This window comes from Toxotes jaculatrix, chromosome 2 (assembly GCF_017976425.1).
Source record: "Toxotes jaculatrix isolate fToxJac2 chromosome 2, fToxJac2.pri, whole genome shotgun sequence".
Lineage (NCBI taxonomy): Eukaryota > Metazoa > Chordata > Actinopteri > Toxotidae > Toxotes > Toxotes jaculatrix.
Window position 1 is genome coordinate 30,668,188 of NC_054395.1, and position 15,000 is coordinate 30,683,187.

General features: G+C 47.5%; 1 protein-coding gene across 1 annotated transcript in view; it reads right to left on the minus strand.

The window, feature by feature from the left end:
* The window catches only part of tfe3a (transcription factor binding to IGHM enhancer 3a), a 14,260-nt gene extending 8,532 nt beyond the window's left edge, over positions 1-5,728 (minus strand). The window contains 5 exon segments of the mRNA XM_041049539.1: positions 563-760; positions 1,085-1,247; positions 2,949-3,014; positions 3,259-3,357; positions 5,311-5,728. Coding sequence (XP_040905473.1) covers positions 563-760; positions 1,085-1,247; positions 2,949-3,014; positions 3,259-3,357; positions 5,311-5,453 — 669 coding nt within the window. The 5' untranslated portion in view covers positions 5,454-5,728.
* Between the last annotated feature and the right edge of the window lie 9,272 nt (positions 5,729-15,000).

A 15,000-nucleotide genomic window follows, 5' to 3' on the forward strand; every position in this document is an offset into this window, starting at 1 on the left:
AGATCAGACAGCTGGCTGAGAGGCGGTGTCATGTCATGTTAAACATTTGACGGGTCCCTGTGCAAGGAGCAGGCGTCTGTCACACCGCCACGCTGCGTGACAGACTGAAGTGACACTGTGTAAATGTATTTTGTCCACATAGTGGACATGAGGGGTGTGACCACCAGCGTGTTACTGTGTGTGGACGTCAGTGTTGTGGTGGATTCGGTGACACCCTGTGTTTTCCTGTGTTCTCTGCAGTGAGTCCACCCTTTAAACGAAGCATGTTTTCCACAGACTGACTCTGCTGTAGGTAACACACTGTCTGATTCAGCTGAACTGGAGACTGGGTGTGTGTGTGTGTGTGTGTGTTGCAGCTCTGACTCAGATCCTCTCAGCAGCTGACTCAGCAGACTGTGATTCAAACAGGAAGAACACTGCTGAGTTTACTGAAAACTGGTGAACTGCTCCTTTAAATGTGGCCCGAGGACACCTGACCTCAGAGCAGGTAATGGCGTGTTTATACTGCTGCGTGGGATCGATGCCGACGTGCTGTTACACTGAACATATTTGTATTTCTTACTTCCTGTTTGCCGTGTGCTGGTTGTAGTCCCAGTGCAGAGCCCAGCTGGGGGGAGTGGCTTGGCGAAGGTCCAGCTGGCTGCTCATTGGCTGTCTTGGTGGTGACGGCAGTGTGTGCAGTGGAGAGATACTGACGCACCTGTTGCCTCTGAGCCTGCTGGATGTGATACCTGGTGGGGTTCTCCAGGTGAGTCTGCACCTGAGGGACACAGAGACAGGTGTTTAGTTAGCACAGGTGCATTATGGGAAACGCTGGCTCCATTGTTTTCCATTGTTTCACTGATGTTTTTTAGATTATAAATTTGTCTGTATGAAGATTGTTTACAACTTACAATAACTTATCCTCCCTCTGAAATAATGTAGGAGGTAAAACGACAGTAAAGTGAGAAATATTTCATTTTTCATTTGTTCATTTTTTCTTTTAGTTTCTGTTTCTTTCATTTGTTCTGCCTTCACTACGACGACGTCATGTTTAATCATCACTCAGATCAAATCTTCTTCCTCTCTGTACCCCCTCCCCTACCTTCAGCACCTCCACAGGGACCTGAGCAGGAGGTCTGCAGGACGAGGACACAGACACAGAGATCGGGGACGAGGAGCCAGCTGAGCGGAGGAGCTGCTGCTGCGCCTCCTTCTGCTCCTCCTCCAGAGCCTGCTGACGCATCAGGTCCTGACGCATCAAAACCCTGCAGGAGAACAGAGGAGGAGAGAGGAGGGAGGAGGGGAGAGAGGAGAGAGTAGGGGAGAGGGGAGAGAGGAGGGGAGAGGAGAGAGAGGAGGGGAGAGAGGAGAGGGGAGAGGAGGGGAGAGGAGAGAGGAGAGGGGAGAGGAGAGAGGAGGGGAGAGGAGAAAGGAGGGGGGAGAGGAGGGGAGAGGAGAGAGGAGGGGAGAGGAGAGGGGAGAGGTGAGAGGAGGGGAGAGGAGAGAGGAGAGAGGAGAGGGGAGAGGTGAGAGGAGAGGGGAGAGGAGAGAGGAGGGGAGAGGAGAAAGGAGGGGAGAGGAGAAAGGAGCGGAGAGAGGAGAGGGGAGAGGAGAGAGGAGGGGAGAGGAGAGAGGAGAGGGGAGAGGAGGGGAGAGGTGAGAGGAGGGGAGAGGAGAGAGGAGAGGGGAGAGGAGGGGAGAGGAGAGAGGAGGGGAGAGGAGAGAGGAGAGAGGAGAGGGGAGAGGTTAGAGGAGAGGGGAGAGGAGAGAGGAGGGGAGAGGAGAAAGGAGGGGGGAGAGGAGGGGAGAGGAGAGAGGAGGGGAGAGGAGAGAGGAGAGGTGAGAGGAGAGAGGGGAGAGGAGAGAGGAGAGGGGAGAGGAGAGAGGAGGGGAGAGGTGAGAGGAGAGAGGAGAGGGGAGAGGAGAGGGGAGAGGTGAGAGGAGGGGAGAGGAGAGAGGAGAGGGGAGAGGAGAGAGGAGGGGAGAGGAGAGAGGAGAGGGGAGAGGAGAGAGGAGAGGGGAGAGGTGAGAGAGGAGGGGAGAGGAGAGAGGAGGGGAGAGGAGAGGAGAGGAGAGAGGAGAGAGGAGGGGAGAGGAGGGGAGAGGAGAGAGGAGAGGAGAGAGGAGAGAGGAGGGGAGAGGAGAGAGGAGAGAGGAGAGAGGAGAGGGGAGAGGTGAGAGGAGAGGGGAGAGGAGAGAGGAGGGGAGAGGAGAAAGGAGGGGGGAGAGGAGGGGAGAGGAGAGAGGAGGGGAGAGGAGAGGGGAGAGGTGAGAGGAGGGGAGAGGAGAGAGGAGAGAGGAGAGGGGAGAGGTGAGAGGAGAGGGGAGAGGAGAGAGGAGGGGAGAGGAGAAAGGAGGGGAGAGGAGAAAGGAGGGGAGAGAGGAGAGGGGAGAGGAGGGGAGAGGAGAGAGGAGGGGAGAGGTGAGAGGAGAGGGGAGAGGAGAGAGGAGGGGAGAGGAAAAAGGAGGGGAGAGGAGAAAGGAGGGGAGAGAGGAGAGGGGAGAGGAGGGGAGAGGAGAGAGGAGGGGAGAGGTGAGAGGAGGGGAGAGGAGAGAGGAGGGGAGAGGTGAGAGGAGGGGAGAGGAGAGAGGAGAGAGGAGGGGAGAGGAGAGAGGTGAGAGGAGGGGAGAGGTGAGAGGAGGGGAGAGGAGAGAGGAGAGAGGAGAGAGGAGAGGGGAGAGGAGGGGAGAGGAGAGAGGAGAGAGGAGAGGAGGGGAGAGGAGAGAGGAGGGGAGAGGTGAGAGGAGGGGAGAGGAGAGAGGAGGGGAGAGAGGAGAGGGGAGGGGAGAGGAGGGAGGAGGTGAAAGAGGAGAGAGGAGGGAGGAGGGAGGAGAGAGGAGGTGAAGGTTAGTATCAACTATGGCGCCCTCTGCTGGAGGGACAGGTGGACGTCCAAAGAAATCAAAAGGAAAGAAACAGAAGATGAAAAGAGGCAGAGGAAGGAAAGACAGACGTGTGCTGTTACCTGGATGACATCACTGACGGCAGGGAGGATGAAGATGAGGCAGAGGAGGAAGCTGCTGCTGATGTACTACGGAGAGAGAGAGAGAGAGAGAGAGAGAGAGAGAGAGAGAGAGAGAGAGAGAGAGAGATGACATCATCTGAAACCTGCCTGGTGACATCATGTCTCTTCACAGTGACATCACAGTGACATCATCTGAAGTCGTTTATCTGTGGGTTTTCTTGTCACATTACAGTTACAAACTTCACAGACTCTGAATCTCTTTGACCCTCATCTAAGGTCAGAGGTCAGAGGTCAGAGGCATGCATGTTACCTGATGCTGATTGGCTGACTCTTGATCTGGTAGAAGGCGTCGCAGCCGGAAGGCAGCAAACTGTCAACTTCGATGTCAGCGACGATCCCAGACTCCACCCTGACAGACAGACAACCAACCAATCAGACGCCTCAGAGACCAAGGAATAAAAGACCAGGCTGTGGAGGACCTCAGGTCTACAAACACTTCCACACAAAAATCAAATGATGACGCATACGTCCTCACTAAAGAGACGGACGACACGGGTCCAACCCACTTCATCCATCACAGTGTGTCCTTGTGTGTGGACTGATAACGGCACTCACACTTCGTTGGACTGGGTTCTAATGTGGACGGGGTTCCTCTCATGTCCACCAGAGGCTGCTGTGATCAAACTGCACTGAAGAGAAAACCAGCTTCACTCTACACGTGCAAAGTGGGGACATTTTTTCCACAGGTTCAGACCTGCGGCACCGGACGAGAGACAAACACAGGAGGAGAGAGAGGGAAACCTCAGTCTGCTGCAGTGTGGAGTTCAGTTCCAGCTGTGACTGACGTCCAACATCACAGAAGAAGAACGTGGAGGAACAACATCTGCTAGCTGTTTGGTTTCACCGCTTTCAGTCCCACTTCCTGTGTGTGTGTCGGATTTTCTGCTGAGTCATTTCCCTCTAATCCAGCCTCCACATGGATCTGCAGACACGCCTCCTCCTCCTCACTCCTGCAGCTTCAGCTCAGTTCACTGTTCAGTTTCCTGTTGTTGCTCGCGGTAACGGTCACCTGACGACCCGTCTCAGGGTAACGATGAATGAACGCTGTTTAAACGTCAGTCGTGTGTTTCAGACTCAAACAGAATATCCTGTTGGATAGGTGTGAGGAGACGAGGAGGAGAGAGGTCAGAGGTCAGAGGACAGAGGACAGAGGACAGTCCACGCTGTCAAACATCTGAACATCTGGAAACAGTTTGAAGAGAAAAAACATCTGACTGAGCAGAAACACGTTTCTTCACCATCTTCATCCTCCTCCTTCACCTGAACGTCACACTCTACACCAACAAGTTTCACCTTCACTTCAGCATCATCTTCACCGGCTGAGCAGTGACCTTCGTCACCCTCCTCCTCCTCCTCCTCCTCCTCCTCCTCCTCCTCAGTCAAACAGGTTAAACACAAACAGACCATCGAGCTCAGGCGCCTGTTTTTACACAGCCCATATCATTTATGTGTGTGTGTGTGTGTGTGTGTGAGACAGAGAGAGTGTGGACATTCTGTCCTGTTCAGATTAGAATCAGGTTTAAAGTTAGCACTGTATCAGCGGGCGTCCCCACAACTGCAGGAAGACAGGAATGTATGTGTGTGTGTTTGATAATCTTGGATGAGTCATTACACCAGAAGGCAAAGGTCAAAGGTCAAAGTAACAACAACAACAACAAGCCTCCTGACACAAGTCTTTAATATCTGTCTCTGTGTCTGTCCCTGTCTCTCTGCCTGTCTATCCCTGTCTCGGTCTGTCTGTAATCCAGAGAAAATTCTGCATGTGGGACATGAAATCAGAGACGTGTGTGTCGTGTCATGTCCGCCGCAGCTTGTCTCAGCTGAGCGAGCAGAGGGAGCAGCACTGACTGATCTCCATCATCACAGACCTTCAGGCCAAATTCTGTTCAAATTCCCTGCTGTTTAAAATGAACGCGCTTTCCCGCTGCTTTCTTTTTCTTATGTGATGGAAGGATTTTCCTTAAACTTTAGGAAGTACAGTTCTAGTCCACCTCGACCAAGACACATTTATTCAGATAAGACTTTTAACTTCATGAAGTCTTTTGTTGTTCGTTACCTGAGCTGCAACCACAATGGATGTAAGTTGAAATGTGAATGAAGCAGCGTGTTTGGTGTGTAATTTATTCGCCGATTTTCCCAGAAGAAGCTCCGCATCTAAACTCTGTCTTCAGTCATGGTCAGTAAGACAAAGCTTTGCACTGACGAGCACAAAGACGTTAAAACGACCGACTTTTGAACGGTGTTTGGTTGAGGTGCTGCCCGCAACAGAAATAACGGTAACTCCCAGAACTTCCGGACTCACCGGACCAGATTGAGCGCTTCAGCCGAGTCCAGGATGACAAACACGGTCTGCGGCTGCAGGGTCCCGTCCTCCTGTTGCTCCAGCTCGGTTCCGGTTCGGCTCTGCTCTCCGGTGTGGATCTGGTCCGAGCTGACAGCTGACATTTCTCCAGAGAAGAGGCGTTTTAACGAGCAGAGAGCGGAGGATCAGAGTCTCAGATGTGAAACCACAGGGACAGAAACATGCCCGGTCCAGCAGAGACAGTCTGACCTAAACCCAGGAAGACCAGGACCAGCAGGAAGACCAGCCCGCCAGGGGAGGAACAAGACCAAGTCTCAGGTTCAAGTCCACCTCGTAACTGCTGAGGGAACCCGGGCACGGCTCACTCTGAGCCACAGACCGAAGCACAGACACGGAGACAGACGGACACACACAGACAGCTGGGAGCATAGAACTACAGCACACAGATCAGACAGTCACAGTTCACCAGGGTCCTCACACGGACATTTACAGTTTCCACGAACCCTGACAGACAGACAGACAGACAGACAGACAGACAGACAGACAGACAGACAGACAGGAACGCACAGACGAAAATCCTTCAGTTAAACAACAATTAACAGTTTAAACCTAAAGCTGCATCAGGTCGTGTTTCACTGATAGAAGATCAATAATAATAATAATAATAATAATAATAATAGTGTGTGATTTCTACAGCCAAACAGGATCAAATGATCGATACGTTTGTTTTTATTAGAATCAGATCGATGATTCTTTCTACCTGTTCTGGTTCTATGTGTGAGTCACCTACAGGAGGCGGGGCTCAGCGGCTGCTCTGCTCACTGCCATCCAATAGGAATGCGGCTGGGTTCTCTGTCAGCCAATGAAACTGCTGCTGTGTGGCGGGCATCTTGTTTGTTTTCGTCTCTGCTGTTACGGGAAGCGCGTGGGGGGTGGGGAGGGGGGTGACGTCAGTCCTGCTGATCGGCAGATCTCAGAGTGACAAGAGAGTCGCCCAATCAGTGAGGCGGAGAGGGGCGGGGTTTTTATTTCACAGAGTTTCATCAGCGCGGTGACGTCACACATACTCCGACACACAAAACGATTAAAAAAACTAGAAAATTCCCCGCGAGAGAGGCGCGTGGTGCTGTTACTGTTACTGTAAACAGAAACCGAAATATATTCATGACCTCTGTGAATGAAAGGATGATAAAAGAGAGGGTGGGAGCAGAAGAGAGGGAGTGTAGGATGGATAGAAAAGGTCTGACTCACAGAGGGGAGAGGAAGGATAAAAATGGGCTAGTATGGAAAATCACTGAAGGAAGGAAAGAAGGAAGAGAGGGTAGAGGAAGGATACAAAGGATGGATAGATGGGGATGGGGCACAGAGGGGTTAGGAGAGGGAGGAAAGGATGGATAAAAATGACTAGGAGGTATTAAGAGGAGTTAGGGAGGATAAAGGATAGAAGGTTGTCAGCAGTAGTGTGTGTTTTAAATAAAATTAAATAAAATATGAACAACTTACTTCTAATTACATCACATTCAGTTACATCATGAACAAACTGATCGCAGTTCAACAGGGTTAGGGATGGTTAGGGACCAGAGACCGGAAGTGACAGAGCATCAGCGACCAATCAGGAGAGAGCACATGGTAACCTTGGAAACCGCAGAACATCCCATAGCATAAGAACCTGGTTCTGTTAAACACACACATAACTCAGATGCAAATACAGATTTGAAATTCATTCATAAAATCACTCACTTGGGAAAAACACAGCTTTTAGAGTAGGAAACAGACTGAGTGAAAAGGGGACGAACCCACCTACACTTAAACCTGACCCAAATAACTCCACGTCACTTGAAACCACAGCAAATATTGTCTGAACGTAGCACTTTACAGGGGTGGGAAAAATTCCCCTGCCGGGAGGCCTCATTCTATGCTGACGCCAAAAAACCCAAGAAGAAGAGGAAGAAGAATCGTAAAAGGTCCTGCTCCAGTCTCCTCTTGGAACGAAACCTGGCCGAGTGAGACGAGCCAGTGTTTGACCTCAAAGTCCAACTCACCCTCCCTGTACAATAAAGCTTCTATCGAAATCTGGCTGGTGATGATGGACAGCAATGCAACTATGCTCAGGACACAGGCTGACCAATCCATCTACATCAGACCTGCCCGTGTACCTCCACCATTTACTGATGGAGAACCATCAGTAAATGTGATCACAAATATTTCTCAGACGCCAAAACAGATTTTAAATGCATTGATGAAACATCGTCCATGGGCTGAATCACTGCTGGAGAAAGCAACATCAGAAACACATTTACAACCAGATCAGAATGTCAATGTTCTATCAATAATTCCATTTAGACCAGTCAAAAATACAGGCAAGTCATTACCAAAGCCTTGGTCCTAATCGGTTACGATGATCTTAGAGAAATTATCACCAGGAATTAACAAGGTTAATCAACAGATTAAAAGAATCTACAGGGAAGAACATGTGGAGACAGAAAAATAAATAAATAAATAAAAACAAAAAGTTCATTCAAACATTCAGATTCTGATTAAACCAAAATACAGCACCTACTTGGAGGAAATGCCATCACACACACACACACACACACAAACACACACACACACACCCCAGCAGCAGAATAAAAACTTCACTTACAATTAGCTGATTTCTTCTCATGCTGATCTGTTCGTGGACCTGAAAGAAGAAGAAGAAGCAGCTCAGTCTGAGTCTACAGGTCAGAGTTCACCTGGAGACACAGGGTGGACCGATCCTGTCCAACACTCACACTGTGGACATCAGTTCACTGAAAATAAATCCATCTGTGTGAAGCTTTACACACACACACACACACACACACACACACACACACACACACACACACACAGACACACAGAGATCAGGGAATAATCATTCCTCCTGCTGTGATCGAGCTGATGGAACATTCCTGTCACAGTTATTGATCGTATTGGAGACTGATGTGTGAATGAGGATGACTGTGGTGCAGCTGAAAGATGAAGATCTTCAGACTGACTGCAGGTGGTTTACTGATCGGCAGCACATTCTCTTCACTCAGCAGCGTTTCACAGTCTGTAAATATTGTTTGATTAAATTCTGCTCAATGAGTAAAACGGAAAATCAAACTGATCAAACTGATGACGGTGTTTTACTGTCTGAGCTTCACTCACAGCGAACCACACCCCTCAGCTTCACCTCCACCCAGGCCGCTGCTGCACCTGTGAGCCAGAGCAGCAGGTGACAGACAGACACAGGCCGCGCACTGACCTGCAGCTCTGGACTCTAATAACTGATAAATGTTTATGTGGGTAAAAACTCTGAGGACGTACAGGTCTGTCTCCACATACCTCTGATAACCTGAGCACGTGGGAGGTGAACTGAGGAGGCCGCTGAGGCCTAATTACCTCAGTGCGGCTGCGCAGTCCCGCGTGTCATATTCAGCCTTTATCTTTAGCACATGAACCACATCATGGTCCAGAATTTAAATATGTCAAACCACCAAGACTGAAGGAATATTTACTACAGAACCAGGTGAGCTCCACCTTAAACCATAACCCCGGGTGGCACGAGCGCACCGTGGCACCGTAAACTGTGACTGTTTCCGGAACCGTGTTGCTGGCGTGCTCGTTGGGGCTCGTGTGAAATCGTGGATTGAAATGTTGTGTGTACTCACCTTTCACAGAAAGTCCAGAAAGCCGTTTCCAAACCGTCCAAGGTGAGCGGTGCGATGGAGACACGCGCACTGAGGCGTGTGCGGGGGCGTCTGCGCGGGCGTGTGCAGAAAATGGCGTCTGTGGCTCACGCGGTGGAAAAACCCGGGCCCTCCGCTGCAGCATCTGAGACAGAGATACACCTGAGCTGCTACACCTGGGCTGACACACCTGGTCTGTTTCCCTCAGTGTGCTCACACTGATCCACACTCACTCAGAAACTCGGTGGCAGTCTGTGTTTCGCGCACACGCGCTCTCCTCTCCCCCAAACCGGCGCGGTAATGGCGGACTCGGTGCAGCGCGCGGTGGTCTCAGTGGTACCGTGGTTTAGCTGAAGCACGAGCTGAAACCAGCTCCAACACGCGGCTCAGCGTCCGGTTTGATCAGGTCCCACACGGACTCAAAGTCCCGGGTCTTCACCTGATCCACAGCAGTATTCCACAGATTTGAATGACTCACAACCAAAGCGTCTCCGTGTCCACCTGTTTCTAGCGTCCTCGCGGCCTGCAGCTGCCCCTTTTAAGCCCCACCCCTCTAACAACCAGGTGGGTCTTCATCTCTGATTGGCTAATGATTGACCAATGATAATTGGACCAGACCATAATATCACAGGCCATGTATAACAAAACTAAACATAGAAACCAATAGGAGTGTGCGATACTGCAAAATCTGGTATGATCCGGTACCAGCACAGGGTCAGTGCTGCTGATACCGACACCAGTATCAACACTTGTTTACTCAGGAAAGCAGGGCGGAGCAATGCGTCATCATTTATGACCTGAATGAATGAACTTTCATGATCATTGAATGATTTTGTGATTTTTCAATTTTCAGTTAGTTGATCATGATTCGGATCATAAGAAAACACAGGACAAAGATTTTAGGCAAATAAAAACACTTTTTAAGTCGAAATTTATTGTTAATCAGAAACAATAAGAATATGACAAAATAAATTTGCTTGCATTACACAGTTATTTGTGAAAAATAAAATCAATAGGGCAAATAAAAAAAAGTGCAAATAGCTAAAGAAAAGCAAAAACTGCTCTTGGCTGTCATCCCCCACCTTTGGCTGAGGGCCCCTCCTGGGCCCCGTCCCCATGTTCAGAGCCACAGATTTAACATGTTTCCATTTTTCCCTTTTCTTGCAGCTGTTGACCACTAAATCTGCTGCTCTTACTACTTTTATCTATTTTATATTTGACTTTTACTGTAGTTAGTATGACTCCTGTTATGTGCTAATCACAGTGAGAATCTGTCCGACTGTAGCCTGGAACATTCTGCTACACTCTGATTTTTTCCAAAATCACTCATGATCATTAAAGACTCACCGTTCAAAAACTACACAACTTAGAATACACCTCGAATACACAGGACTTGTGTCACCATTTTAAAGTTTGAGTGGTGTTTCTAGGTGAAAATATGCCAGAGGAGTAGATGTCTGAAAAACACTGAAAAACTACTTTTTTGACCTCGTCCCATTCATTGTCTATGGGAAAGTTTTAGCAGTTTTTCATGAATTATATCGAGAAACTTGAAAATTCTGGAGAAAAAAATACGAGCTCACCGAGTCCGGTGAAGCCGCACGTTTGGATGTGTAATATGTTGGTGTGCGCTCAACGGCGTGGGACGAGTTACGAACTGAAATTCTAGGTGTGAGAAATCAAGAATAACAACAGTGTGAGGTGCTACACCCCGCACCACAAACAATTAGGTCAAATAAATACAAATGAGACAACAACAACAACACATCGAAGCTGCAGAACATGTATGAGTTTTCTCAGCAGGCAGATGAAGATCTCACACTGTAAAAACCTTAATCTGGAACATAACTAACACGTGTTCCTGTCAGATACAGGAACAGGAACACATGTAGTAGTAGCAGCAGTAGTGATAGTAGAAATATCGGCAGACAGTCTTGTGGTCAGTTTTTATATTTTTATTTCATAACCTCATAAACATTTCTCATTATATTTCCTTACAGAAAGGCATGATGGGAAACAGGACAGGATGGAAGGCAGTGGCCGGCCACTAACCAATAACCTGCAATCAATCAATAATCAATAATACCAAGATACCAGAACTACAAGAAGAAGAAGAACACACAACCATCCTGCTGTTACACCTGGAGAGAGCGAGGTTGTGGTTGGATGATGTTGTCATGGTAACTAGGAACTAGAGATTGCTATGGCAACAATATAACCAGCACCGGGGAAAGACGTTCAGGGAACCTGGAGGTCACCATGGTAACATGCTGCTCCAGAAACCTTGCGGTTACTATAAGAAGCCAGCAGAGCTGTGTTCATAAAAATGATGTTATTCAACGTGACATCACTGCCTAGTCCTCCTCTGATTGGTTCTTTAACAGCTTGAGAAATATGTATATCCATATCTGATGATGTTTATGGTCCACATGCCAAACAAATCATTTATTCTAATTCAGTTATTAACTGTTTCATGCGTGTTTCAGCCTCATCTCAGCAAATGGCGTCCGAGTATGAGCAGAGGGGAAACTCCTGATGGTCTCCATGGTAACAGCATGAACAGAACAGGTGAGAAAATGGGCCCCTGGGCACAGACAGGTAAACCCCCCCCCCCCCCCCTTGTGGTTGATTTATGTTTTTTCGTTGTCATTTTCTAACTGGGCTCCATGACTTTCAGACAAAAAATGCTCATATAAAGGCTGTGGTCCGGGGGCCCCCTGACCTCTGACCTCTCCATTCAGTTCCACCCGTGGGTAACAGCAGCGTTAACAGCCTGTAACACTGAGCGTCTGACGGGGACAAACTGGGGACACAGTGGGACAGTGTAACTGCAGGCTGGTTTAACAGTGTGACGATGGAAACTTTGGAAACAGCCAGGAAGGAAGTAAATAACAACATCAACAAAAACCCAGTAACATTTTCATATGAAAAATGACAAATAAATACAAACCCACAGACTGAACAGCTGAACGCTGACAGCGTTGGCACAAACAAATGTTAAACAAAGTTCAGAAACTGTAAGGCCAAAATCTGAATCAGCTGTAAACCAGGAGTCACAGATCAACAGTCCAGTGTGACAGAACCAGTCTGAACTGGTTTTAACCAGCTGTGGTTGTAACTAACTGTACGTGGTTACAGCTGACGGGTACCAGCTCTAACTCGTCCAAACTGGCTGTAAATATTCATTTTTGTTGAAACCAGTGAAAGTTAGTGATTTATTGGTTAAAACAGCTAAGTGGCTTTAACTGCTGGGGGTCCACCTGCCAACAGGTGATGAATGGTGATATGTAGAAGTGTGCATGTTCAGTTATTTCACACATTTAAATGGACAGTATAAAAACAATAACACGTTTCCTCACTTGAAAAATCAAAGATTAAAAGGCTGCACATCTTCACACACTTTTTACTGGGAAAATAAAGGAGTGTGGCCCTAACCCCCCCCCACAACCCCTGACCCTGGTAATTTGGTAAATAAATGAAATAAAATTGAACAGATATACTGAACACACACTGCATTCTAACCCTTATCCGATTATTGTCACTCCAATCATCTTTTTAACAGTTTGCCTGCTAGGTAGTCTGACGCTCTCTGAGGAAATGCATCTGACGTTTGTGTCTTTCTGTTGTATGTTGTTCATGTTGGCTGATGTCAGCTGGAACCTGCCATTCTGAGTCCTAAACACGGACTCCTTCCCATCATCACCTTCACTCGCACATGATGTGAACACCACATTATTTCTGCTGTTTGTCCACTTGACTGATCCCCTCTGACAGATCACTGAGTTACAGTCAGATACCAACAATAACTAAAGGTATGGAAAAAACATTGTTGGTAAAGAACAAGCACAACCTGCATCTACAAAGGAACTCAGACTCTGCAAGCTAAACCCTGAAGGTGGTGAAGTTTAAGCTACACTGCCTCTGCTTTCATTTATACAATCATTTCTATTCAAGTGTGGTGAGTCATTTTGGGAGATGGCCTCCAAGCTAGAGCTAGCATGTGTTAGCAGCCAACACAGTTTGGGCAAGTTTTCAAGTTGGCATCATTTTGAAAAATTAACCACAAAACTAAAAGCTAAACTTAAAAAAACCCTCCCTCATACAAGTAGTTTAATTTAGTCATATTCATCTGTAGTTCTAACCAACTCAGACTGGTGTAAGGGACTGTAACTGGTCATGGACTGATGCGGTATCCAGACTGAATAACAACAAGAAATACTTCAGCACATAATGCAGATCTGATATATAGCCAACAATTTCACAAGCTCTGAATACTGAACAGTTTCAAATACGTGCTTTGGCACATGTAGGGAAAGTGCACACTGGACTGATACAACACACCACTGTCCAACTATCATACACACTCTGTTCAGAACCAGTCACGACAGGTTAGAACCAGTCAGAACTGGTCAGGGCTGGTCTACAAAGGTCTCAGGCAACAGAAAAAAGAAAAACTCGTAGAAAAGAAGCAAACGAAGCGTCGACTGCTCAACACAAATCACTCATGTTGAAAGCTGAAAACATTTTCACATCAAAAAAAAGGATGATGGGATCTCATGGCTGAGTTACTGGCCATTTCCTTCCACTGAGGGAGGAGAGGACGACACGCCACTGAAGTCTGCTTTACACGCCAAAAACACGCTAAAAACACCCTGTGACAACCAGAGCCACACACAGACTGAGCACCGGATAGTGACAGAGGTAGAAGTTAAAGAAGAGTTCAACATTTTGAAAAATCCAGTTTTCAAAACATTCTGTAGGGTCGCATGTTTCAGATGGACGGCGGTTCATCTGTGTCCGGAACAGAGAAACAGGTGTTTAGCCTCGCTCTATCAAAAGAAAAAGTCCAAAGCATCAGCTGCTGGTATTTTACGTTACGTTCACCAACAGCTCAGTGAAAACCAGCAGCTCCACACATCTGGATGGATGATTTATCACGCTGACCAGTCGAGTCGGTTTCACACGAAAGTCTTAGGGCACTTTTCATACAGAGCAGGTGACCGAGCGCTTTCATAGTTTCTACAGTGACACAACATTTCCACAAGCAGAGGAAACTCTCGCTTTATCAGGTGGAAACATTCAGCTAGCCCTGCGATTACCCACCAGCTAACTGCAGATTAGCATTGTTAGCTCTAGGTATGAGTGTAGCATTTAGCAGCTAGCTATTTTAAGTTAAAATAATGGCCATTCACTCGGTGTGTTAGCAGTGTTAGCTTATCTTTTACCAAAGAAGCCACTGCTGAAACCTGTTAAAGACCCTTTGTTAATGTATTGTATTGTTTGATGTGCGTAAGCTAACAGTTTCCCCTTCCTTCTAATCTTTGTGCTAAGCTATGCTACCTGTGTCGCCGTCGTGTCTCTCTGTGCTGGACTGACAGATGAAAATGGTCTTCATCTGAAACATCCCCACAGGTGCGGCGATGACACAGAACCAGAGATATTAAAATGTCAAACTGTTCCTTTAACCTTCATCGTGTTAAACTAAACATCGGAGAGCCAACATGTCTGCAGCTGGACCCCAAACCGTCTGATGGGCTCTGGGTGTGTGGAGGTCTGCAGATTGTGGACGAACAGCCAGCTTAACCTTTAACCTTTACATAGTCACATGCCCAGGGGTGGGGGTGGGGGGTGGGGGTGGAGGGGTTGTCACAGGAGAATAAATTATATTTACAAAAACTTTACTCTTTGTTTTCTTCTTGCATCGACTTGCATCAAGCAAACATCAAACACAACCCAGACTCATAAACACAGAAATCTCCACAAGAAGTCTCTTTTCAGTTAGATTCATCAGAATAACAATACCAATATTAATAATATTCGCTTTTTTCACTATCAAAACACTTTGTTCAAAAGGTGTTTATAGAGACAGAGAGAAATACTGTACCACTGGAAGTGAAGATGATAAAAACATCTAAAGTCTTTTTGATTCAGCTCAGATTGACTGTGTCTAATCTCTGGATTCACTTCCAACATCCAGGAAACAGAAACCAGCGCG